The sequence below is a fragment of the Rattus norvegicus genome, chromosome 4, assembly GCF_021556685.1.
Source record: "Rattus norvegicus strain SHRSP/BbbUtx chromosome 4, alternate assembly SHRSP_T2T, whole genome shotgun sequence".
NCBI classification, from domain to species: domain Eukaryota; kingdom Metazoa; phylum Chordata; class Mammalia; order Rodentia; family Muridae; genus Rattus; species Rattus norvegicus.
In genome coordinates, this window is record NC_141537.1 from 72,535,230 (window position 1) to 72,563,099 (window position 27,870).

General features: G+C 39.5%; 2 protein-coding genes across 2 annotated transcripts; both read left to right on the forward strand.

Moving 5' to 3' along the window:
- Positions 1–373: 373 nt before the first annotated feature.
- Positions 374–1,324, forward strand: Or2f1b (olfactory receptor family 2 subfamily F member 1B). The gene is given in 1 exon segment (NM_001000851.1): positions 374–1,324. A coding segment is annotated over 1 exon segment (951 nt).
- Positions 1,325–26,387: 25,063 nt separating this feature from the next.
- On the forward strand, positions 26,388–27,344 carry Or2f2 (olfactory receptor family 2 subfamily F member 2). Its single transcript, NM_001000850.1, has one exon. The coding sequence runs from the start codon at positions 26,388–26,390 to the stop codon at positions 27,342–27,344; it is 957 nt and encodes a 318-aa protein (NP_001000850.1).
- Positions 27,345–27,870: the final 526 nt, after the last annotated feature.

The window sequence follows — 27,870 nt, forward strand, 5'->3', positions numbered from 1 at the left end:
ATCTGTGGTTCTCATGTCAACCATCTATCCTTGTATTAGCCACTGGCAATTCTAATACTCTATTCCCCTTGCCTGAGAATAAGAGAAACTAGTAATGACAGAGAGCAGACAGAACTTCACTGCTTCATCTCTGGGTTTTAGCTGCCCTCAGTGAGGCATGTCAAGTCATTATGAAAGCATTGGCCTATATGCCGGAAACAGTCAATAAAAGGTATATTAGAATCAAGCATGTTTTCTAAGCACCACAAATGATGTCAGATTTTTTTTAAAGGGCTGGCAGGTCCTATGCATTATGTATTCTTAGAAACCTAGGTCCTTGTTATTTGATTACCTGTGTTTTTATTTATGATACTCTTTGCAGATAATAGTTTTAATGGAAGCCAACAATGAGACACAGATGCATGAATTCATCCTCCTTGGCCTTTCCGGTGACTGGGACACTCACGTCTCCCTCTTCATCCTGTTCCTGCTGATGTACCTGGTGACAGTATTGGGGAACTTCCTCATTATTCTTCTGATCAGACTGGACAGCAGACTCCACACTCCCATGTACTTCTTTCTCATCAACCTGTCCCTGGTGGATGTTTCTTATGCCACAAGCATAGTCCCCCAGCTGCTGGCTCATTTTCTTGCCATACACAAAGCAATTCCATTTCTAAGTTGTGCAGCCCAGTTATTTTTTTCCTTGGGCTTGGGTGGGATTGAATTCCTTCTGCTGGCAGTGATGGCGTATGACCGTTATGTGGCAGTGTGTGATCCTTTGAGGTATTCAGTCATCATGCATACAGGGCTATGCACATGGCTGGCCATTGCATCTTGGGTCAGTGGTTTTATCAACTCTCTTGTGCACACTGTCATCACCTTTCACCTGCCTATGTGCGCGAAGTATATTGATCACATAGCCTGTGAAACCCTTGCTGTGGTCAGATTGGCTTGTGTGGATACCTCATCTAATAAGATTGCAATCATGGTTTCTAGCATTGTCTTGCTTATGACACCTTTCTTCCTAGTTCTCTTATCCTATATCCAGATCATCTCCACCATCCTAAAGATACAGTCCACAGAGGGAAGGTGGAAAGCCTTTCACACTTGTGCCTCTCATCTTACTATGGTTGTCCTATGCTACGGCATGGCCATTTTCACCTACATCCAACCCCACTCTAGCCCCTCTGTTCTTCAGGAGAAGTTGATGTCTCTGTTTTATGCTATCTTGACACCCATGCTAAACCCCATGATTTATAGTCTAAGAAATAAAGAGGTTAAGGGGGCATGGCAGAAACTTTTAGGGAAATTCTCTGGGTTTACATCGAAACTGTCAACTTGATGACTTATGAACACCACTGGAAAAAACCATTCTCGTTTATTCAACTCGTCAACCAGGAAGTAGACAGCATGACATGCAGTAGTGATGTCATGTTGGAGGCTGAGTTTTTATGTTGAATTGTGCCTTATCGGGATGTTCAATGCAATTATACAATGTTGTATAAAGCTTTTTCCACTTCCACACTGTGGTAATACTTACTGCTTTGTTTGAAGTCATGAAGTGAAAGTACTTTTGTTAATACATTTCAGAACAGGCTGTTTTGATTCCACTGGAGAGAAAGTTCATGTTCACCTTTGGAGAGACTCACTCGAAATCTTTGAAATAGCACAGCTTGTAAGTGGGCCAACACTGAGGAGAGCTGAATATTATTAAAATGCCTTTAGGCAGGACTAACTACAAGCAGATGCTACATCTCACCAGAAGAGTTAACAAAGTTAAAAGAAAAGAGTTAACCGTCTACCAAAAGATCAACTGACAGTTTCTATAGAAATGTACCAAGTATAAAAAGGTATTATTTTTCCAAGTAAACATTTGTTTCTGGCACTTATTGGAAGCATTCAAACAACTTGAAAAGATTTGACTACATAAACAAAGGCTTTGTTGATGTGTCAAAATTGACCAATCTCTAAAAATTATTTTTACTCTCTTCTTCTGAACTATTGAAACACAACAATCAAAAAATGATAAGATAAAATATAAATTATCAAAGACACACTTACTTTTAGGATTGTAATTTTTTTAGAGCTGACTCTTCTACCAAAGATGGATTTGAGCAATTGAGGTAATTCAGGTGACTGTATTAATGTTTCCTTCATGTCTGTGTATTAATCTTTTCTTTCATTATCTCTCATACTCACAATAAGTCCTCACTGATCTCAACAGTGAGGTAACAAAAAGTCCAAAGAACGTAAAATAAAAGAAAAATAATAATTAAACAATAAATAGGGACAAATATGATCATGGGTGGTCTTCTCACTTCCTTGAAGAATTCTACATATTTTCCCTAGAATTACTTCTTTATAATTAGTAATTTTCAGTTGCTATATTTGTCAACATACACAGGTTAAGACCCATTTGACCTGAACTAATTTCATGCTTGAATTATAACTTTGCAATAGTAATATAATCTCAAATCTTGAAATACAGATAGGCTTTCCTAAAGATGCAAATGGCAGCTAAATTTCTATTGATTCTAATTCATATGACATTCATAAAATTTCATATTATGTGGTCCTTAGAAACCCTCCATCTGTTACAGTCTTGACAGGAACACACATAGAATATGAATGACAGACAATGAACATCTATAATGCACATGATAAATTTAAAGTGAGAGCAAAGCCATTTATGGTGACAGAAGAAGTAACCACATGAAAGGTCCTTCATGTTAAGACTTGAAACAGGAGAAGCAGTTATCGAGATGACAAAAAAAAATCTAAATATGGAACAAGTAGTTCAAAATTTAATGTATAGTGTAAGAATTCACATTCTAATATACTGGAAGCTTAATTGAAGGGCACAGCAGAGTAAGAAGATAAAGAAGGTGAAGTAAATAGAGAGATACTGTCAGATCTGGCAAGGCGTTGGATGCCAAAATGTCTTTTAATGTTTGTCTTAGTTAAGGTTACTATTGTCATGAAATACTGTGACCAAAAGAAACTTGAGGAGGAACAAGTTTATTTCATTCACACTTCCATGTAACAACTCTTCATTAAAAGCAGTAAGGACAGAAAATTAAACAGGGCAGGAACCTGGAAGCAGGATCTGATGCAGAAGTCATAAAGCAGTGTTGCTTACTGGCTTGAATCACATGGTTTTCTCACTGTCCATTCTTATACAACCCAGGACCACCAGTCCAGGTTTGCCCCACCACAAAGGGCTGGACCAGCCTCTATCAATCTCTAATTATGAAAATGCCCTACAGACCAGTCTTATGGAAGCATTTTCTCAATAGAGGTTCTATCCTCTGAGATAGCTTGTATCATGCTGGCATAAAACTAGTAAGCATAGCTTTAATATCATAGCTTTGAAAAATGGTAATTAGAAAGGAATACACCTTGAACAAAACCTGGCAAAATACTACCAGAAAAGACTAGAGCCAAAGTTTCAAACCAGTTGGGTACTTGGTCATACTGCTTAAATATTAGGAAGATTTGAACTATGATAGTAGTAGTGGGACTGTAGAAGATATTTCATGTTAAAAAAACCTCCATATTCCATACTGGAATTCTGTCATGGACCTCATTACTCTAATAGACTTGTCTGATCATGCATGGAAATTCTATATTAAAAATTTAATACCATGAACATACTTCTCATACACTGGTGTAGGAGAGATGTGAGAGAAGAAAACCACTCAAAGGTATACAAATATATAAATATATATTACTTACTAGGGAGGAAGATATATGAAGATGTAGTATCTTCCACACTGTAACCAGACCTTTGTCCATAGTGTTTTCAACTCATTTTTATCAAATGTTCTATGATCTGTTTTCTCTCCTGTTTGTTTGGGAAGTGCTTTCCCAATTTTCTTTTAGTAGGAAGCACCCATCTATTGCAATAGGCTAGTGTAGCCTTGTGCTTTATTTGTTAATTTTTTTTCCTTTTTATTTTTTTATTCTTCTTTCATACAAAGCATCCCAACTGCAGTTTTCCCTTCCTCCAGTCCTCTGAGCACCCTTGCTACTTTCTCTTTCCCCCAGATCCACTGTTCCTTCATTTCTCTTTAGAATAGAACAGTTGATATCCCAGGAATATAAAACCAAACATGGCATGATGCATCACAGTAAGACTAGGCACAAACCCTTGCATTAAGGCTGGATGAGGCAACTCAGTAGGAGGAGAGGGTCCCAAGAGCAGTCACCAGTCAGAGACTGATGTTTTATTTGTTAAATTTCTATTTTTAGCTTTTTCATTTTATCAGCCTTTCTCAGGACTTCTATTTCGTTATAAATTATTCTTTATAAATTAAATCCATCTTATTGAGACTATCACACATATAGATAATGTTTAAATGAAAGTCATCCTCAATTCCAATTTTATTTCCCTATTACTTTCCCCTCCAAAATTCACACACACACACACACACACACACACACACACACACACACACACACGCACTAAACCATACCAAGTCCACTTATGGCTGCCTTTACATGCCTTGGTATAGGCCCAACAACTAGAGCATAAGTATAGTTACAGAGTCCACCCTTGAGGAAAACTCAGTCTTCTTCCCTAGCAACCATCAGTTGCCAACAATTTCTCATCAAGGAATGGAACTTGATGAGTGATTTCTTCGTTTAACTAAGATTTTGGATGCTTTCCTACTGATCTTAGAAATATTTTTAGGTCCTTAGTGTCTTTGGCCCAAAGAATATGCAAATTATAACTTCTTTTAGATTTCATCTTACCCTAGACACTATGGCTAAGATCTGAAGAACAAAAGCTAGACAAATGCTGGCATCGATGTGGTGAGGGGGACACACTTATTCACTGTTATGGGTGCAAACTGTTGCAGAACTATGAAAATAAGTGTGAAGAATCTTCAAAAATATGGGAATAGACTTACTATGTGATTCAGCTATACTAATCATGGGCCCGTATGTAAATGACTCTATCCTGCCCGAGAGGTACTTGGTACTCCATGACCACTGTTGCTTTATTGACAATAGCCAGAAAATGGAAAAAAGCTTAGTGCCCATAACTGATGAAAATGTGAAAAATATATACAATGGAAGAATTTGTCTGGAAAGAAAAATGAGCTTATGCCTTGTGGAAGTAAACAGTTGGAATTAGAAATGTCTTTCCAAGGATGGTAACCTAGACTCAAAAAGACAAACTTCATACTCCCTCACATGTACATGATAGATTGGAATCTTTAGATGTGTGTGTTTAAATTGGAATACTCAGAAAACAAGAAATTAAATTTCTTGGGATGAAAGTTGTTCCTAATTCTTATTACAGATAAGAAGACACTAGAATTGCTGGTTCAGTGAGAGGATGTGTTTCAAATGGTAACGCCATTAAAAATAACTTTTAAAAAGTTAGGCACAGAAAAGTATTTGAAAATACAATTTTGTTCAGCAGTTACTAACCATAAAGTATCACTCAGAGTTTATCTCTTAAAGAGCACTGTGTGTGTGTGTGTGTGTGTGTGTGTGTGTGTGTGTGTGTGTGTGTGTGTATGTGTGTGTGTGTGAACTGCAATTGCTCAAGTGAACATTTCATTTACCAGGACACACACTGCCATTACAGAAAACCCCTTTTAAATGGTAGTGTTTACTTCTTCTTGTTGTTAGCATTGAAATGGCATTTTCAATAGAACTTGAGAGTTTCTCCCAGCTGGATTCCCTGTGCAATTTTTACTTTATCTTTTTTCTGACACACTGAAGATTTCAGACCCCATATCTTATGTTATATCTAGAAGGTTATTGGATTTAGTTTTATGAGTTTTCTCTCAGTAGGATTTCATCAGTGGTCACAATGTTTCTCACAAGAGACACACAGTGTTGGATTTCATTTTTCTCGGCATTATTGTAGGTATTATGTTGCCTCACTCAGGGATTCTTAACAGAAACAAATATCTATGGACCTTTGGGGCTGAATAATTCTTTTGTTGTTGGGGCTTACCTGATATTATGCAATATTCATGACTTTTGTCTTTCACATGGCAGTAGCCCCTCCTCGTTGTGGTCCATTCTTCACTGATATCAGTATCCAATGTGGGTCTGTCCATCAATTAACCTACTGTGGAGATGCCCAAATTGAATCAAGACCAAAGGCTCTCTCGGAATCCTACAGGCCCTTAGCACTAGATGGTGAGACATCCAGTCTAATGGACAGAGGAATATAATGATTTCTTGTCTGCTGCTGTGTTTAAAAAAAAATCATGATTAAAGAAAGTTATGGAGCTTCTGGTTGCTGCCCTCACGGAGAGCTGAAACCCAGTCCTGAGGAACAACTCAGGCCTGAGCCCAGAGGTAAAACCAACATTTCTGCTCCAAGTGACCTGCCTGGTGGACTTGAAAGACCCCCAGAGCAGGGAGACCCTCACTCAAGCCTTGGGATGATGTGACCCCCCCCCCAAGAACTCACGTGAGATCGTCCTTGCTGTAATAAACATGAGGTTTATTGATAGGAACCAGTGCACTGGGGTCGAGACTCATATCCCACGCAGGGGCAGTGGAGTTCGACCCCGAAAGGCTGGGAGAAAGGGTATTTAAAAGGAGAAACCACAACCCGAGGGGACAGGGATGGTGTCATTGGAAAGTGTCGAGAATACTAATGAAAAATCACAAGGAGGAGCTTCCTGTTTCTCAAGATTATTCTCTAAGATTTTAATCTAACTTTATGGTCAGCTAGTACAGGTAGAGGGCAGGGTCTGGAATTTGAGGTATTTGGGGCTTTTTTAAACTTCTGACTTCTTAGCTGCATTTTTTATCCTTTCAGACTCAGGACACACAAAGGCAAAATTTCTCTGGGACCAGGCACTTCCGGTTTCTGGCTGGGGCCCGAACCTTGCTGATCCTGGCCCACAGCTCCCTGCTCCCAAACCCGGTGGGAGAGAGAGCTCATCGCCCAGACAGGTGGGCAGTCCTGATACTGCAGGGCAGGAGAGACCGCCAGTACTGCCCACCCTTGCCCACATCCCTGGCCCAAGAGGAAACTCTATAGAGCCTCTGGGAACAGGAAGATAGGGGCACTCAAACTGCAGGAACACAGCAGTCAAGACTGCACTCAGACCTGAAGGGACTCGGTCAAACAATTCCCTGCACCCAAATCAATTGGGAGGGAGAGGTAGACCTTCAGAGGGGCAGACACTCCTGGGTAGCCAGAGGAGACTACTCTCTGCCCACATTTCTGACTCTAGAGGAAAAGGCCTAGCGCCATCTGGGCCTCCGTGCATAGGGACCTGAGAGAAGGAAGGGCAGGTCCTTCTGGTAGTTGCCCTCAGAGAGACCTGAAACATTTCTGCTCCAAGTGACCTGCCTGGTGGACTCAGGACACACGCCCACAGGAATACCTGAAGACCTGTGGACAGGAACGACTACACGCATGAAAGCAGAACACTCTGTTCCCATAACTGGCTGAAAAAAAACCAGGAAAACAGGTCTTCAGGATTCCTGACACACAGGTCTATAGGATGGTCTAACCACTGTCAGAAATAGCAGAACAGGTAACACCAGAAACAACGTGATGGCAAGAGGCAAGTGCAGGAACCCAAGCAACAGAAACCAAGACTACGTGGCATCACTGGAGCCCAATTCTCCCACCAAAGCAAACATTGAATATCCAAACACACCAAAAAAAGCAAGATCTAGATTTAAAATCACATTTGATCATGATGATGGAGGACTTCAAGAAAGACGTAAAGAATTCCCTTAGAGAAATGCAGGAAAACACAAATAAACAAGCAGAAGCCTATAGAGAGGAAACACAAAAATCCCTGAAAGAATTACAGGGAACAACAGTCAAACAGGTGAAGGAATTAAAAATGGAAAGAGAATCAATAAAGAAAGCACAAAGGGTGACAACTCTGGATATGGAAAACCAAAGGAAGAGACAAGGAGCCGTAGATACAAGCATTACCAACAGAATATAAGAGATAGAAGAGAGAATCTCGGGAACAGAAGATTCCAAAAAAATCATTGACACAACTGTCAAAGATAATGTAAAAGGGAAAAAGCTACTGCCCAAAACATACAGGAAATCCAGGACACAATGAGAATATCAAACCTAAGGATAATAGGTATAGAAGACAGTGAAGACTCCCAACTCAAAGGACCAGTAAATATCTTCAACAAAATCATAAAGAAAACTTCCCTAACCTAAAGAAAGAGATGCCCATAAACATAAAAGAAGTCTACAGAACTCCAAATAGATTGGACCAGAAAAGAAACTCCTCCTGCCACATAATAGTCAAAACACCAAATGCACAGAACAAAGAAAAAATATTAAAAGCAGTAAGGAAAAAATGTCAAGTAACATATAAAGTCAGACCTATCAGAATTACACCAGACTTCTCACCAGACACTATGAAAGCCAGAAGATCCTGGACAGATTTCCTACAGACCATAAGAGAACATAAAAGCCAGCCCAGGTTACTGTATTCAGCTAAACTCTCAACTAACATAGATAAAGAAACCAAGATATTCCATTGCAAAACCAAATTTACACAATATCTTTCTACAAATCCAGCCCTACAAAGGATAATATAGGGTAAAGCCCAACACAAGGAGGCAAGGTACACTCTAGAAAATGCAAGAAACAAAACAAAGAGAATACAAGCACAGAAACATAATATCACATCCATAAACGAATATAACAGGAAGCAACATTCACTATTCCTTAATATCTCTCAACATCAATGGACTCAATTCCCCAATAAAAAGACACAGATTAACAAACTGGATACACAATGAGGACCCAGCATTCGGCTGCCTACAGAAAACACACTTCAGAGACAAAGACAGTCACTACCTGAGAGTAAAAGGCTGGAAAACAACTTTCCAAGCAAATGGTGTGAAGAAGCAAAGCTGGAGTAGCCATTCTAAATATCAAATAAAATCGATTTTCAACCAGAAGTCATCAAATAAGATAAGGAATTCATATTCATCAATGGAAAAATCGACCAAGATGAACTCTCAATCCTAAATATCTATGCTCCAAATACAAGGGCAACTACATACATAAAAGAAACTTTACTAAAGCTCAAAGCACACATTGTACCTCACACAATAATAGTAGGAGATTTCAACACCCAACTCTCATCAATGGACAGATCATGGAAACAGAAATTAAACAGAGACATAGATAGACTAGGAGAAGTCATGAACCAAATGGACTTAACAGATATTTATAGGACATTCTATCCTAAAACAAAATGTTATACCTTCTTCTCACCACCTCATGGTACTTTCTCCAAAATTGACCATATAATCAGTCATAAAAGAGGCCTCAGCAGATACAGAAAGATAGAAATGATCCCATGAGTCCTATCAGACCACCACAGGCTAAAGCTTGTCTTCAATAACAATAAGGAAAGAACGCCCACATATACATGGAACTTGAACAATGCTCAACTCAATGAAAATCTGGTCAAGGAAGAAATAAAGAAAGAAATTAAAGACTTCTTAAAATTTAATGAAAATGAAGGTACAACATACCCAAACTTATGGGACACAATGAAAGCTGTGCTAAGCGGAAAACTCATAGCGCTGAGTGCCTGCAGAATGAAACAGGAGAGAGCATATGTCAGCAGCTTGATAGCACACATAAAAGCTCTAGAAAAAAAAGAAGCAAACATACCAAGGAGGAGTAGAAGGCAGGAAACAATCAAACTCATGGCTGAAATCAACCAAGTAGAAACAAAAAGGACTATACAAAGAATCAACAGAACCCGGACTGGAGAGGTAGCTCAGTGGTTAAGAGCAATGACCACTCTTCCAGAGGTCCTGAGTTCAATTCCCAGCACCCACATGGTGGCTCACAGCCATCTGTAGTGAGACCTGATGCCCCTCTTCTGGTGTGTCTGAATATACAGTGTACTTATATAATAAACAAATAAATTAAAACAAAAAGAATGAACAGAACCAGAAGTTTGTTCTTGGAGAAAATCAACAAGATAGATTAATCCTTAGCCAGATTAACCAGAAGACACAGAGAGTGTGTCCAAATTAACAAAATCAGAAATGAAAAGGGAGACATAACGACAGAATCAGAAGAAATTCAAAAAATCATCAGATCCTACTACAAAAGCCTATACTCAACAAAACTTAAAAATCTGCAAGAAATGGACAATTTCCTAGACAGTTACAGGTACCGAAGTTTAATCAGGAACAGATAAACCATTTAAACAACCCCATAACTCCTAAAGTAGTCATTAAAGGTCTCCCACCCAAAAAGAGCCCAGGTCCAGATGGATTCAGTGCAGAATTCTATCAGACCTTCATAGAAGACCTCATACCAATACTATCCAAACTATTCCACAAAATTGAAATAGATGGAGCGCTACCATATTCCTTCTATGAATCCACAATTACTCTTATACATAAACCACACAAAGACCCAATAAAGAAAGAGAACTTCAGACCAATTTCGCTTATGAATATTGATGCAAAGATACTCAATTAAATTCTTGCAAACCGAATCCAAGAACAGATCCAAACAATCATACATCATGATTAAGTAGGCTTCATTCCCGAGAAAACCATCAACATAATCCACTATATAAACAAACTGAAAGTTATAAAAACATAATCATTTATTTCATTAGATGCTGAGACAGCATTTGACAAAATTCAAAACCTCTTCATGATAAAAGTCCAGGAAAGAACCGGATTTCAAGGCCCATACCTAAACATAGTAAAAGCCATATACAGCAAACCAGTAGCTAATAATAACTAAATGGAGAGAAACTTGAAGAAATCCCACTAAAATCAGGGACTAGACAAGGCTGCCCACTCTTTCCCTACTTATTCAGTATAGTTCTTGAGGTTTAAGCCAGAGCAATGAGACAACAAAAGGAGATCAAATGGATACTGATTGGAAAGGAAGAAGTCAAAATATCACTATTTGCAGATGATATGATAGTTTATTTAAGTGATCCCAAAAGTTCCACCAGAGAACTACTAAACCTGATAAACACCTTCAGCAAAGTGGCTGGGTATAAAATTAACTAAAATAAATCAGTAGCCTTCCTCTACACAAAAGAGAAACAAACCGAGAAAGAAATTAGGGAAGTGAAACCCTTCACCATAGTCCCAAAAAATATAAAATACCTCAGTGTGACTTTAACCTATCAAGTGAAAGATCTGTAGGATAAGAACTACAAGACTCTGAAGAAAGAAATTGAAGAAGATCTCAGAAGATGAAAAGATCTCCCATGCTTATGGATTGGCAGGACTAATATAGTAAAAATTGCCATTTTATCAAAAGCAATCTATAGATTCAGTGCAATGCCCATCAAAATTCCAATCCAATTCTTCATAGGATTAGACAGAACAATTTGCAAATTCATCTGGAATAACAAAAAACCCAGGATAGCTAAAACTATCCTAAACAATAAAAGGACTTTCGGGGGAATCACTATCCCTGAACTCAAGCAGCATTACAGAGCAAAGTGATAAAAACTATAGTATTTGTATAGAGACAGACAGATAGACCAGTGGAATAGAATTGATGACCCAGAAATGAACCCACACACCTATGGTCACTTGACTTTTGAAAAAGGAGCCAAAACCATCAAATGGAAAAAAGATAGCATTTTCAGCAAATTGTGCTGGTTCACCTTGAGGTCAGCATGTAGAAGAATGTAGATCAATCCATCCTTATTACCCTGTACAAAGCTTAAGTCCTAGTGGATCAAGGACTTCTGCATCAAACCAGATACACTCAAACTAATAGAAGAAAAAGTGGGGAAGAATCCCGAACACATGGGCACTGGATAATATTTCCTGAACAAAACACCAATGGCTTATGATCTAAGATCAAAAATCAACAAATGGGATCTCATAAAACTGGAAAGTTTCTGTAAGGCAAAGGACACTGTTGTTAGGATAAAACGACAACCAACAGATTGGGAAAAGGTCTTTACCAATCTTACAACTGATAGAGGGCTCATATCCAAAATATACAAAGATCTCACGAAGTTATACCGCAGGGAGACAAATAACCCTATTAAAAAATGGGGTTCAGAGCTAAACAAAGAATTCACAGCTGAGGAATGCCAAATGGCTGAGAAACACCTAAAGAAATCTTCAACATCTTTAGTCATAAGGGAAATGCAAATCAAAACAATCCTGAGATTCTACCTCAGACCAGTCAGAATGGCTAAGATCAAAAACTCCCGCAACAGCAGATGTTGGCAAGGATGTGGAGAAAGAGGAACACTCCTCCATTGTTGTGGGATTGCAGACTGGTACAACCATTCTGGAAATCAGACTGGAAAATTGGACATTGAACTACCTGAGGACCCAGCTATACCTCTCTTGGGCATATACCCAAAAGATGCCCAACATATAGCAAAGACACATGCTCCACTATGTTCATAGCAGCCTTATTTATAATAGCCCGAAGCTGGAAAGAACCCAGATGCCCTTCAACAGAGGAATGGATACAGAAAATGTGGTACATCTACACAATGGAATATTACTCAGCTATCAAAAACAATGACTTTATGAAATTCATAGGTAAATGGATGGAACTGGAAAATATCATCCTGAGTGAGGTAACCCAATCACAGAAAAACACACATGGTATGCACTCATTGATAAGTGGATATTAGCCCAAATGCTCGATTTACCCTAAATGCACAGAACACATGAAACTCAAGAAGGATCACCAAAATGCTAATGCTTCACTCCTTCTATGAAAGGGGAACAAGAATACCCTTGGGAGGGGATGAGGAGGCAAAATTTAGAGCAGAGACAGAAGGAACACCCATTCAGAGCCTGCCCCACATGTGGCCCATACATATACAGCCACCAAACTAGACAAGATGGATGAAGCAAAGAAGTGCAGGCTGTCAGGAACCAGGTGTAGATCTCTCCTGAGTGACACAGTTAGAATACGGCAAATACATAGGTGAATGCCAGCAGCAAACCACTGAACTGAGAAAAGGACCCCCGTTGAAGGAACCAGAGAAAGGACTGAAAGAGCTTGAAGGAGCTTGAGACCCCATATGAACAACAATGCCAACCAACCAGAGCTTCCAAGGACTAAGCCACTACCCAAAGACTATACATGGACTGACCCTGGGCTCCAACCTCATAGGTAGCAATGAATAACCTAGTAAGAGCACCAGTGGAAGGGGAAGCCCTTGGTCCTGCCAAGACTGAACCCCCAGTGAATGGGATTGTTGTGGGGGGGCAGTAATGGGGGGAGGATGGGGAGGGGAACACCCATGTAGAAGGGTAGGGGGTTAGGGGGATGTTGGCGTGGAAGTCAGGAAAGGGAATAACAATTGAAATATACATAAGAAATACCCAATTTAATAAAGATGGAGAAAAAACAAAGAAAGTTATGGAAAGAAGAGTTTATTTGTGCCATGGTTCCAGATTGATAGAGGCCACGATGGCTGAGTAATACCACAGGACCAAGAAGCTGAGGATTCAGACCCTGAGGTGAAAGAATGACACAGAGAAAGGTAGCTTGAAATGGTTCAAATCTTTAAACTATTTTAAAATTTAATTTAATTTTTATTTTCTTGCTTTTTTGACATATTTTTATTGATTCTCTTAGAATTTGCCATCATGTTCCCCACTTCCACTCATTTCACAGTTCTTCCATGTCCACCCCTAGTCTTGTAAAGTCCCTGCCCAAAAGAAAATAAAATAATGAAAATGAAGATGAACAAGAAAAAGAAAAAATTAAGGGAAAATAAAAAATAAAAGAATAGAAAGAAGGAAGGAAGAGAGAGAGAGAGAGAAGAAGGAAGGAAGGAAAAAAGGGAGGAAGAAAGAGAAAAAGAAAGAGAAAAAGAAAAATGCTGTCCACCTTGGGCAACAACCTGCTTACTTCTCTATGAGTCACATCCTTCTCTCATACCCATCCCAGCTGTGTTATCTCAAGCTTCACTGTGCAGCCATCACTTTGCCCCTTTGTTTTTCTGCCTTTCCATGACATGTGTGTGCATTGTAGTGGAGTGGAAGTGGCAGCATGCCGAACAGCATATACACTCCCCCCGCTTTTTTTTGCCCAAACAGCTTTATTTGCATAGTGAATCATTGATCTGGTTCAAGGCCTCTGGGTTTTGTTTCACTGTTAATACAGGACCTTTGCTGAGACTCCTGTCGGTTATCCTGTGGAGAGTCATGGAGATCCTGTAGCTATGGTTCCTTAGGAGTCCCAGCAGTCCACAGATGGGGTAAATGTTAGGGTGGGTCATCTCAAGGCCCTGAATCTGGGCCTGGGTACTTGCTGACTTGGTGAGCTCAGGCCTACTTGAGGGTCTGTGAGAGGTAGGGCCAGCTCCAGGGGAGGAGCCATCTGAATCTTTAAACTCTTGAAGCTTGCACCCTGTGACACATTTCCTCTAAATGGGCCACTATCTGAGGACTTAGCATTCAAATGCCCAAGACTATCAGGGCCATCTCATTCACACCATCATAAGTAGTAATCAGGTTCTCAACCTCTGCAGTTGCCACTGTTGGACTATCCAAGCTTAACTGTGTACGCCAATCTAATTTGTGTATATTGTAACTGGAATTAATTCTATTACTTCTGCTTAGATCCTAAGCAGAAAGCTCTTCTTAAAGAAACCTGGCCAGGATATCGACCAAATTCTTTTAGTTTTAAAAACACATGAAACAGAGACTGAAGGAACACCCATTCAGAGCCTGCCCCACATGTGGCCCATACATATACAGCCACCAAACTAGATATGATGGATGAAGCGAAGAAGTGCAAGCTGACAGGAACCGGATGTAGATCTCTCCTGAGAGACACAGCCAGAATAAGGCAAATACATAGAATGCCAGCAGCAAACCACTGAACTGAGTACAGGACCCCTTGTTAAAGGATTCAGAGAAAGGACTGAAAGAGCTTGAAGGTGCTTGAGACCCCATGTGAACAACAATGACAAACAAGCAGAGCTTCCAGGGACTAAGCCACTACCCATGACTGACCCTGGGCTCCAACCTCATAGGTAGCAATGAATAGCCTAGTAGGGCACCAGTGGAAGGGGAAGCCCTTAGTCCTGCCAAGACTGAACCCCCAGTGAATGGGATTGTTGGGGGGAGGGTGGTAATGGGGGAAGGATGGGGTGGGGAACACCCATATAGAAGGGGAGGGGGAGGAGTTAGTGGGATGTTGGCCCGGAAACCGAGAAAGGGAATAACAATTGAAATGTAAATAAGAAATACCCAAGTTAATAAAGATAGAGGAAAAAAAAAGAAAGTTATGCCAGATACCTTAAATGTCTTTTTATCTCTGAAAAAATAACTTCTGTGGTTCAATTTGCTTCCACATAAATCTGACTCTAATAACCATTACTTTTACAAATACTTTAATGGGACAGATCCCTATCAAGACTAGATCTGGAAATACTTTTAACCTTGTATTATTATCACTTCTCATGTATTATAGCATTAACAAATGAAAAGTTTTTTGGGGTAAGAAAAAAAATAAAAACACATGAAATCATGGAACACAACTGTATTGAAGATACAGAAAAGCTTTATGGATCCAAACATACCCTTGTCCACTTTTGAACTCTGCTAGTCCTTTTGGAAGCCAGCTGCTAGCAACCACGGGTCAGATTCTGATCACTCCACATTTTCCTATTGCATAACACCACATGATTATAATAGAATAGTAGGGACTGAAGTCTATCTGTTGCATAATACACTTATGACACATTTATGTTGTTACATGTTTTAGTCATTTATTCTTTTCATCCATGTACAACATTCCATTTTACTAACGTGTAACCTTTGCATATTAATATGATAGAATACATATCAATTATTACTAATGTTTGTCAATTATGAACAAACTCTCAGTTGAGTTCTGAGGGTTTGTTAGATGTTTTGGATATAAATGTTTTATAACTCATTTGATTCGCAAATATTTTCACTCAGTCTGTGGTTTGTCATCTCATTCTCTTAAAGATGTCTTTAATGAAGTCTTTAAAGAAGTCTTAATTTTGAGAAAATTGATTTAATGAACTTTTAATTGTAGAACATGATTTTTGTGTCCTCCTATAGATGGAATAATTGGTTGGTCTAAGGTCATATTTCATCAGTGTTTAGTCTGTGATTCAGTTCTTTTAAGCTCTGGCCCATTGTATTCTAGATCTGATGCATTTTGAGGTAATTTTTACATCTTGTTCAAAGTCTGGATCTAGGAGTTTGCTTGTTGATAAGTTGACTTTTTCTCCACTGCCACTTTTTCAAACTTCTGAAAAATCAATTCTTCACTGGAAGTGGCTTACTGAAATTATATGCATGAACCTCATACAATGACTACTTATCATATTTCTTTGCAATAATAAGTATGTGAATTAATAATGCGTCAGTGTGCCTTTTATAAACACTTCTGGAGGGAAGTGTTTCAGTTGCTAATTAGATACCTAAAAGGGACCTTTGTGTCAGTCAAAGTCCTTGTCTTATTCTAAGAAAAGAAATAGCTGCAGAATGAGTGGTGATTCCTAGGGCAAGAAGAGTATGAAACTTGGATTATGTTTGACTTTGATGCTGCTTACTTACTGAGTTGAGATCTGATGCTGAATCTTGCTCATCAGAATTTATGTTGCTTGGTAAAACACCTGACATAAACAACTGAAGAGAGTGAAGATATAGTTCAGGGTTTCATTTCAGTTTATAATCTTTCTCTACATTGATTCCGGACCAGTGAACATAGAACACCATGCCAATAGGAGCATGTAAGACAAGCGGCTCTTCACTCATCACAGACAGAAAGCATAAACGGTTGGAGGACCTGGAAATCAGCCAAGTCTATAGTGAGCTGCAGGCTTAGAGTTTTCAAAACCTAAAGGTGCCCAAACGCTTCTAGGGAGCAAAGATGGTAAATAGAATAAGGGGATGTGGACCCGTTAAGAAGTAATTCTTTGCGGTTGATTCCATTCTCTGCTGTCAGGATACCAGCAGTCCAGTTTGAAAGTGTCACCAAACACAGATCAGCAATCCACTAGAAACCGCCTAGCCTCTACCTGATCTGCAAGAGTCAGCAGGAGCCATCAACACTAGCCAGAATGCCAGGAGAAGTTCTCTGTGGTGCTTCTCTCAATGAAGCAGTAATCTCATATCTGAGATAGGTAGGTGTTTCATCTTCTCCCAACCCAGTTCCTGTCATGGAGCACGTGGCCACGACCCCCCACATGAAGATGGTGACCACTAGTCAGCAGAGTTCTCCATGCTGATGGGGTATCTAGATAGGCTGGCTCCGGTGTTTAGCCAGTAAGTTTCTGTTCCCAGACATTCCTTTCTGCAAGCGGTACTTAATCTCTTGTCCACTCTAAATAAGCCACATGCATCCATTTTTCACCATCAATAAACCATTTGAACAAGCAAGAACTGTTGCTCTTATCAAGAATCGCTGGAGCAGGGAGCCTTCAAAATACAGAGCCACTCTGCCTACATCTCTCATAGAAGACCCTCTCTGTGCTCCCAGAAGCTCACTTCTGAGCAAAGCTAGAGATTCTCCCTCCCCTGGCTCCTGGCTCATCACCAGACCTTGTGGTTCTTCTTTCAAACTCCTTGAGGTGATGGATGATCAAAATGTGAATGCTTCACTCCTTCTTTAAAAGGGGAACAAGAATACCCTTGGCAGGGAAGAGAGAGGCAAAGATTAAAACAGAGACTGAAGGAACACCCATTCAGAGCCTGCCCCACATGTGGCCCATACATATACAGCCACCCAATTAGACAAGATGGATGAAGCAAAGTGCAGACCGACAGGAGCCGGATGTAGATCGCTCCTGAGAGACACAGCCAGAATACAGCAAACACAGAGGCGAATGCCAGCAGCAAACCACTGAACTGAGAATAGGACCCCCATTGAAGGAATCAGAGAAAGAACTGGAAGAGCTTGAAGGGGCTCGAGACCCCATATGTACAACAATGCCAAGCAACCAGAGCTTCCAGGGACTAAGCCACTACCTAAAGACTATACATGGACTGACCCTGGATTCTGACCTCATAGGTAGCAATGAATATCCTAGTAAGAGCACCAGTGGAAGGGGAAGCCCTGGGTCCTGCTAAGACTGAACCCCCAGTGAACTAGACTGTTGGGGGGAGGGCGGCAATGGGGGGAGGGTTGGGAGGGGAACACCCATAGGGAAGGGGAAGGGGGAGGGGGATGTTTGCCCGGAAACCGGGAAAGGGAATAACACTCGAAATGTATATAAGAAATACTCAAGTTAATAAAAAAAAAACAAACAAACAAACCTCCTTGAGGTTTCTAGCTGGTCTGGGTGTTCCGGGTTTTGGACCCTTCCCCTCCTCCCTACTCCGGGCTTGTCCCAAGCCTGCAGTTCCCTCGTTCCAGACTCCTCATGGTTTCCAGCAGAACCCATGTCTCCTTAACCTTAGTCTGCCTCATTTCTTATGGGCCTTGGGCCCTCATCTTAGGCTACGTTAGCCTAATGCCTCAGTTTTGTCGGCTGGAGCGGGCCTTTACACACTTGCGGCAAGGCAGAAGTTGGACCAGAGTGGAGGCAATAACAAAGACAGACCAAAATACAGAAGGTTAAACACCAAACACTGTAGTTCCATGGCTGTCATCTAGGGCACACGATGGGACCATTAAAGCTCTGGAGGACTTGGATAATCACACTCAGGTTGGCTGCCTGCTACAGCTCCAATCTATGCTTGTCCCTTTCCTCAGTAGATGCCCTTTTACGGTCCTGTTATCGCCAGCAAATGGGTTCTCCATTCCTATTTAAACTTCATCTTCACAACTTCACATAATTCCTTTTTCAGGGACTCCAAATCTGCCACACATTGCCTGGGTTTCTGGCACTTTGTTATAAGCTTCCGTGATGCCTTTATCATTGCATCTTTCAACCACGTGATATCAGCATCGTGTGGTTGATGCTGCCAAGTTTGGATGCCAGCTCAAAATTTATCTGGCTATCATCCATGGTTAGTAGCTAAAGCAGCATCTGTATTTTTTGACAGGTGATTCTTTGAAAATACCTGTTTGGGCAGTATCAGTTCAGGCTCTCTCTTATTTCAAATAAATTTGGATTATTACAAGATGGGACCTTGAGCAGGTGGAGTCTTCCTCAGGTACCTTTCCTACTTTTCCAGTGCAGAGCATGAGGTTTACCATGAGACAAATAGGTGTTTCATCTGCTCCTGACCCAATTCCTGTCATGGAGCACATGACCATGACCCCCACATGAAGATCATGACTACCAGTCGGCACAGAGTTCTCCATGCCAATGACATATCTAGATGGGCTGGTCCTGGGGTTTAGCCAATAAGTTTCTGTTCCCAGATATTCCTTTCTGTCGTTATTGGAATGTACTCCTTTAACACTAGCATCTACATTTGCATGCAGTTCTTTTTTTTTCTTTTTTTCTTTTTTTCAGAGCTGGGGACCGAACCCAGGGCCTTGCGCTTGCTAGGCAAGAGCTCTACCACTGAGCTAAATCCCCAAAAGCATCTACATTTGCACCTGCCTTGTTTGCATCTGGCAGTTCTCTAATGCTATGTTCTATCCCTCTTGTATAACTCTTTGTTGCTGTCTCCTTGTAGACCTAGATAACAGGAGTGACAGAGGCTGGGACACAGCCTAGGTAAGAACTTTTCCTAGGATTTCCTCCACCCAAAAATTATCTTTTAATTCATTCTCAGAAAATTCTCAGGATACAAACTAAATGTGCCCAGATTATTGGTCAGAGTATAAAACAAAGAGCCTCTGTCCCAGTTCCCAAGTAACTCTGGTTTCCTCTGAAATTTCAAGAGCCAGGCCTCCATTATTTATATTTCTCTTGGCATTATGGTCTTCTAAACACCCAACCAGATGGCCCATTAGTCTCTACTTATAGCATTTTATACCTTCTGTTGTTGTTATTTTGGAGACTGCATTTTAATCACATTATTTCTCCTTTTCCTTTCACCCTACCAAATCCTCCCACATAACCCTTCCCACTCCTCTTCATTCTTTTTTTTTTTTTTTGGTTCTTTTTTTCGGAGCTGGGGACCGAACCCAGGGCCTTGCGCTTCTTAGGCAAGCGCTCTGCCACTGAGCCAAATCCCCAACCCCACTCCTCTTCATTCTTAATGGAAACCAGTTCTAAAGATTTAAGAACCACATGGTCAGGTTTATCACAGTAATAGTCCCCTTTCTCAATACTAATTTTCTGTATTACTTACTTTTTTCATTGCTGTGACCAAATACCTGGCAAGAAGTAACTTCAGGGAGAAAGAGCTTTAGTTGATAGTTTAAGAAGGAATAAAATCCATCATAGCAATGAAAACACAGCAGTAGGAGCATAAGACAACTGGTCCCTGTATATATACAATGAGGATACAGAATAGACAGAAACTGATGGGGCCAGTGACCAACTTACTTTAGCAAGGCTTTATTTTCTAAAGGTTTTACAACATCTCAAAACTTCTGGAAGCTAAGTTTTCAAACATGTAAGACAATTTGAGGAAATTTTACACTCAAATGGCATCAATGAGTATAAATAATTTGCCATACAATAAATTTACTGTAGGGAAACAGAGTCAGAATTATAAGATAGAAGAAAATGGAAGAGTTCACTGATGGAGTTTTGTGGTGGGTTACTAGGTAGGTAAGAAAATGAAAGTGTGACAGTTGGAACAGTGATCACCAGTTGCGAAACAGTAGATATGTAGGTAATGATGCAGAAGAATTTTTAGAAATGAGAAATAAGTAAATGATTCACTTGGGGCCTTAAGAAGAAAAATAGTATGCCAAACATGGGTAGTGTGAACCTGACTTCAAAATTGCATTGAATCTCTTTACATATGTTGAAACATTTGAAGAGGACTACAAAATAAGCTTTTTTTACATTGTTTTGAATAATTCTTAGTGTAGCCATTTGCCCTGTAAACCATAAAACTAATTTGTCTGTTTATTTGGAGTCTTAAATATTTCCAGGCAATGTCATCATTTTGGGACTTGAATCTTACTGTGAGGCACGTACTATCTATCAACTATGACTTGTAGAGTTCTAGCAGCTCACTATACTCTTTGAATGTATCCTAACAAGAAGCATAGCACTTGTGTCTCTATGAAGAAAAGGAAGGCCTCCTGGATCTAAAAGAAGAACAGTTGTTTTCTCACCTGATTTAGATGCAGGAGCATCCAAGCTCCTTGGAACATAGCACTGAGGGGGTAATTTGTACTTTATGAAAGCTTGATAAAAATGTCACAGAGTTGGTTTATGTCTTTTTTTTTAAGAGAGAGAGGGAGAGCTAAGGATTCAATGCAGCTTGAGTTAAAGTGATGAAGGACAGCTGTCCATAGGGAGAGGAAGGGCAGAATGGTGACCCAGCCCCTGAGATTTGGGAGTGGTGACAGCAATTAATGCTCCATTGTAAAAAGTTCCTGAGGGACTCAGCTGGCTCCAGGTCACCAGAGCAGCCTCTATTGTCTCACTTTGATTAGTGTTATATGTTAGCTCACTTGGGATTACCTGTGGGCTCCCCCCATTAGCTTCTCTAAAGTAATCTCAGGGAATTTTAGAGTCATGGAGCTAGGACAACTGGGACATCTCCACAGTCCATCACTCTGAATAGAAGGAACAGCCTATGCAATACAATTCTGGATTGAAGGAGATGCGTCCATATCACCAAGTATGGGAAATTTTAATAAAAGTGTCAGTAGAGGGTAGATGTAAACAGAAGCTCCAAGACAGGCAGAACAAATACTGATCTTATCTGTGTGGGATATATGAAGTGTGGATGCTGGGGTCATCTCAACCCAAGATTACAGGAGTTGGAATGAAACCATTCAGCTTTCCAGAGGCCCAAGGCTGAGGGACATGGTCACCACAAGAGCTTGACGTTAAAGACTTCAGTTCTGGAGAGAGAGGTTAAGGAAAGAATAGTTTTAATTAAAACTGGAAACCTAATAAATGAATCCTGCATCAATTTTGTAAGAACATGGAACAAAGTCTAGGTTAATAAAATGTGTACTTAGGTATGGACATTCATGAGTTGCAGTAGAATATTACATTTGTCAAAAAGATAATATTTCAATGTCTTTGAAGTGGCTTGTCTCAATTTCTTCTTCGGCTGTGTACATATTATAACTTTTTACTTTTTTCTCAAAGGAAACACTTCAAATATAGGAAGATTAAATTGATTATCAAAGTCATAAAAACTGAGGAAATAAAGTGGGCTTATATTAGAACTTTCTTGATTGTCTTGTCAGGATTAGTCCTTGAATCATCAGTAAGAAAGTATTATAGAACAAAGAGCAGAATACTGTAAAGAATATCCTAGACATATGGAACAAGAGAAATAAAGAAGATTGGGATTTGCATAATATAATCAAAACAAAACAGATCACTAAATGAATCTCAAGACTGTGACTGTTTAAAGACTGTGTCAATAATTAGACTCCGAAAAAGTCAGTGACCAATCCAGGAGATGATCAGGAAAATGAGACCCCAATAAGAAAAGTCAACAGTGCTCTCAGGAATAAAATCATCTTTGGCATTTCACCCACCTCACTGTCCCTGGGGTTCTCTGTGTCCAAATGTAAGGATGGTAAAAATACGCCTGCCCACAAAGACTGCAGCGTATGTACAGAATCCAGCTGTGCAGCCACACACATGAACATGAACATTTCTGTGGAGAAAGGAATAATTGCCATTGACAAGTCAACTGGATAAAGGTAAGTTTCTGCTTTTTTAAGTAAGCATGAGAGAAAACTTTCTGTTGAACATAGGCTGTGTGCTTGTATTCAGGACTAATTTATTGCAGCTAAGACCATAATGTATTCCAAGAAGGAAGCCAAATATGATTTGGACTCAATGGAGCAAAAATATGATAATACCCAAGTTTTTTTTTCTGGGAGTAAAACTTCTTGAATTTTATCCATGAGTGTTAGGGCAGCACCAATAGAAAACTATAGGGGATTATCTCTGTAATATAGGTGACGAAATAACCACTGAGGATCAATACTATTGATATTGGACTTTTAAAAGTTGATACAAAGTTGATAACTATGCTTATTTATAGTGATGAATTTGGACAAAATTATTTTTCTGAAGGATGATATTTTGGGAAATCCTTTTATACTGTGCATACCTAGTATGAGTTTTTTTTAATGCAACTATTCTTGAGATGATAGAATGCAAGTTACTGACACAAACATCTAATTAAATTGAAATAATTTTCCATGGTCTTAAAGGTATAAAACATTTATGAGGACATGGTAATATAAGGGTGATAATTGCAAATAGAAATCGTTCTTCAGTGTCACATCCTGACTGCCTCTTCCTTGAAAGAATCAAATCAGGGTCGTGGAGCATTGGTTCACAGAACAATAAGGACAACTAAACTCAGTTAAGACCTTGTCAGAAAGTCCTGTGAGCAGCCATATGAAAAGTCCTATCCAGATTGCCATGAGATACGATGGCGGTGTAGCATCAAAAGAGTGAGTGGTTCTTCTATTTGGGTAAATTTCTATGGGTTATTCTTCTCATGTCTATTCTGATAAACAGAGGTCCACACTTTCTCTAATGCATCATTTTTATTTCACTCAAAATATGAAGAAGGTGCATTAGATGAAAATGTAATGGAGTGTCTTATTTTTAGAAGTCCTATACTTATTTGGATGTAGTTTTTTCCACTCAGGCATCCTGTAGAGATGGAGTAAGAAGGACATGAATGGGAGTCTCACCTGAGCAACCAACTGTTCAAATTTAAGTAAATGAAAATATACTAGCCAAATGATGCCCAACTCCAAAGTTTTAGATACTAAATGTTAATAGCAAACATCACCAAATCACTGTTTGAGAAGTTGCCATTAATCATTTATTTGATTAGGTATGTCTTAAATTCCAAAAGTATTGTTTTTAAAAGCAGATAGGGTAAAGGAAAATTGTTCAGTGGGCCTCACATCTGCCTGAACGTTATTCTGGTGCAGAGAGAAGGCATGAAGTTAGTTGACTTTTGGATAAAATGGCAGAAGACACTCTTAAAAGGGAGGCAGGATAGCTAAAGCAAAATTTATCCAGAGAAAAATTAGCTCATCACTAGCCTACTTGTGTGAATCTCTCTTTTTGTCTTCTTAAGGTAACAGTTCTCAAAAATTGGAGTTCTAAGACAATAGTTTAAACTGAACAAAACCTCGTAGAATGTTGGGGATAGTCATCAAGGTAGAATAGGGGTAAAACAATATTTGATTTATTAAAGTGTAGTCTAACACTTGATATAGCAAAATTTTAATCATCTATGTGCTCAAAATCTTCTACTCAGAATTACTTTATTTTTAAAACAACAGACTAAAATCCAGTGTTTAAGCTACACTGTAGCATGCAAAAAAATGAGAGAGGAATTTGAATGTTTATGAGCTTTGAGACATTTGAGACTTTGAGAGCCATTGAGACATTAGGGTCCTGTTGTTTTGTTTTGGGAAATAATTGCTTAATAAAGTTTGAAACATGTGGAACTTCTTTTTCCTAGGCTGAAGCATTGGTATAATTTTAGCTGAGAAAACTGATCTTTACTGCAAATAGCTCATCTTCTACTCTTTTGCAATTTCATTATCTGCTAACTAAAACTTTGCTTTCTTACTTGGACCCAATGTGTTGCATGCCATCAATACAATGTAATACATATGTTTGCAGTGTGCCTTCTTCTATTGGGTCCTCCACAATAAGAAGATTCTGTTTATCATTATTTTATTTTTTAGACATTCATAACAAAAACAGTCCTAATATTAGCCATTTAACATATCAAAAATGAGTTCATCTAAAAAGTAGATGTAAGAATTACTTAATTATTAGTGTACTTTGTTGTAAAACATACAACTGATAATACTTGCTATAATCAGTAAAATAGAAGTAGTAGAACGGTGTTGGTTTGCACACTATATGACAGCTCTTTACATTAAAGCTAGCTGAAGACAACAAACTATGGTAAACTACTCATGTAGATGTTGTAGAATTGTGCGAGAGGAGAAAGTGCACCTTTTCAGACCTTATAAACTGGGCATTTCTGGAGCCATTTGCTTAGTTTTGTTCTTTATGAGAGGAGAGAGTTGAGGTGCGCTAGCTCCCCTCCTTTAGGCTTCAGAAATGATCGAGGTCCTCTGTCTCTTCCCTTGGATATTTCCATCTGATCTTCCTTTGATTTTTCCTTATTTCATGCATTCTTCAAGCTGTGGCTTTGGTGACCAAGCAGATGTGGAGGAGAAATAACAACACGTCTGTCCTAGAAGATGTTTAGAGAGAACATCTGCTTCTGTTCAATACTTACAATTGGCATTGTGTCTTACTCCTATTACTATAAAAAACTATTGTAGGACACAAAAAAATCTGAAGGGAATTTACACTCCAGTGGACATTTGGAAGATTCCCTACCTTATTCTATTTAACACTGATAATAGATCTTTAACAATCTGCCTTCCTTCTGTCACTTTCATCTAGATGGCTAAGCTTCCATATCCCTGTTGCTTTCTTTTCAACTGACACCCAAAGAAGAGGTCCGTAGGAACACTAAGGTAAAAAGAGAAAACACCAAGATCAGGGTACCATTATGGCACCTTTGTTCAGACCACCAACAACAGGAGACACTACAGCCTGTCAATAAGACCAAAGGTTTCTCTTGAAGGTTGTCAAAGTATTTGTCTACTTTGTGGGAAATATATAGGAAGTAGACCACATTTAGTTTTTATGTACCACAGTATGGCAATTAGGTTGCTACAAGTGTGCAGTATTGTCATAGCATTACAGCAATGTTACACAAAGGACTTTCCCATGCTTAATGCGCTTGGGAATTATAGAATGTGAGCCTTTTTATGTATTAGTGCTTACCATGACATGTGAATGAGATACCAGCTGGAGAAAATTTGGATTTAAAACTATATTTTCTGATTCTAGATCTTGACACAAATGGCTAAATCTTCAGAACAATTGATTTATTTTGTAATTGAGTTTTGAATTTCATTAAGATTAAGTTAGGTAACAAATTTTAAGTAGTTTTAAAACTTTAGGTCTCTACATCATCTATCGTTTTACATACCAGAGCCAATTACTACATTTTCTTTGCCCCAAAACAAAGTAAATGGGTAAAAGAAAATATAGTGCTTAAAACTATACTGTCTCACATTCAGGTTACAACTGTTCCTTTAAGATACTATCTTTCAGATTCTATCTTATAGAGAGATATAACTATATCCTCTAGGTCACTGTCCTTATGATACTGGGCTGTTTGTCTGAAGCAGTTCATAAAAAGCCTACTACCATAGTCTCATGAATGAACTGAAAACTGATAAAATTGCTGGCAGGTCGCATATGCTGTGGAATTTTACTTGAACCTCAATGCTTACTTGACTGCTTGTGTTTCTTGCCTACTTTCTGTGCAGATTATTAATCACCACATTTTTAATGGAACAGGACAACCAGACATGGGTGCATGAATTCATCCTCCTTGGCCTGTCCAGTGACTGGAACACTCAAGTCTCCCTCTTCATCCTGTTCCTGCTGATGTACCTGCTGACAGTATTGGGGAACTTCCTCATCATTCTTCTGATCAGACTGGACAGCAGACTCCACACTCCCATGTATTTCTTTCTCAACAATCTGTCCCTGGTAGATGTGTCTTATGCCACAAGCATAGTCCCCCAGTTGCTGGCTCATTTCCTTGCTACACGCAAAGCAATTCCATTTCTAAGTTGTGCAGCCCAGTTATTTTTTTCCTTGGGCTTGGGTGGGATTGAGTTCCTTCTCCTGGCAGTGATGGCATATGACCGCTATGTGGCAGTGTGTGATCCTCTAAGGTATTCAGTCATCATGCATACAGGGCTATGCACAAGGCTAGTCATCACATCTTGGGTCAGTGGTTCCCTCAACTCTCTTGTGCACACTGCTATCACCTTCCAGCTGCCCATGTGCACAAATAAGTATATTGATCACATTTCCTGTGAAATTCTAGCTGTGGTCAGATTGGCCTGTGTGGACACTTCATCCAATGAAATTGTGATCATGGTTTCTAGCATTGTCTTGCTTATGACCCCTTTTTTCCTAGTTCTCTTGTCTTACATCCAGATCATCTCCACCATTCTGAAAATCCAGTCCACAGAGGGAAGGAGAAAGGCCTTCCACACGTGTGCCTCCCACCTCACTGTGGTAACACTATGCTATGGTACCACCATTTTTACCTACATCCAGCCCCACTCCAGCCCCTCGGTCCTTCAGGAGAAGTTGATTTCCCTTTTTTATGCCATATTGATGCCCATGCTGAACCCTATGATTTATAGTCTAAGGAATAAGGAGGTAAAAGGAGCCTGGCAGAAACTATTAGGGAATTTATCTGGGTTCACATCAAAACTGACAAGTGGATGACTCCTGAACATTGATGAGAAGATAGTTTTTCTTCTTTGTTCTCCTCCCAGCTCAGTTGAAACCAGTACTTCCATGGCAACAGGGAAGGTGAGGAAAGAATGTGTTCACGGTGTTATGCAGGAGTCTGAGTGGGGATGGTGGGTGTATGGCGTGGGTGTGTTTTTATGTCACAGCAATGTGTTCAGCAGAATTCAACGTCACTGTCATCATTACTCAACCACACTTTTAAAGCTCTGGTACGTTATCAACCCCAACATTACTTCATGACATTTCAAAAGCTATACTCATTAAATTGAATTTGTACTTTCAGTTTTGACATTTTCTTGAGCTAACAGCAAATGGTATGATACTCTTAAGAGTTCTGGAGTAGGGGTACATGATTAACACTCAGTTATCTTTTACAAGATCATCTCTTATATACTATATAAGCTTAGATGTCCACTCTGCTACATTTATTAGATATATTGATTGCCTATGATATTTCTAACCTTTGATGAATCCTGAGTGGCTAAGAATGTGTAATTGA

Coding starts and splice junctions, on each gene's coding strand:
- Or2f2 (NM_001000850.1), top strand. CDS start 26,388: ATGGAACAGGACAACCAGACATGGGTGCATGAATTCATCCTCCTTGGC.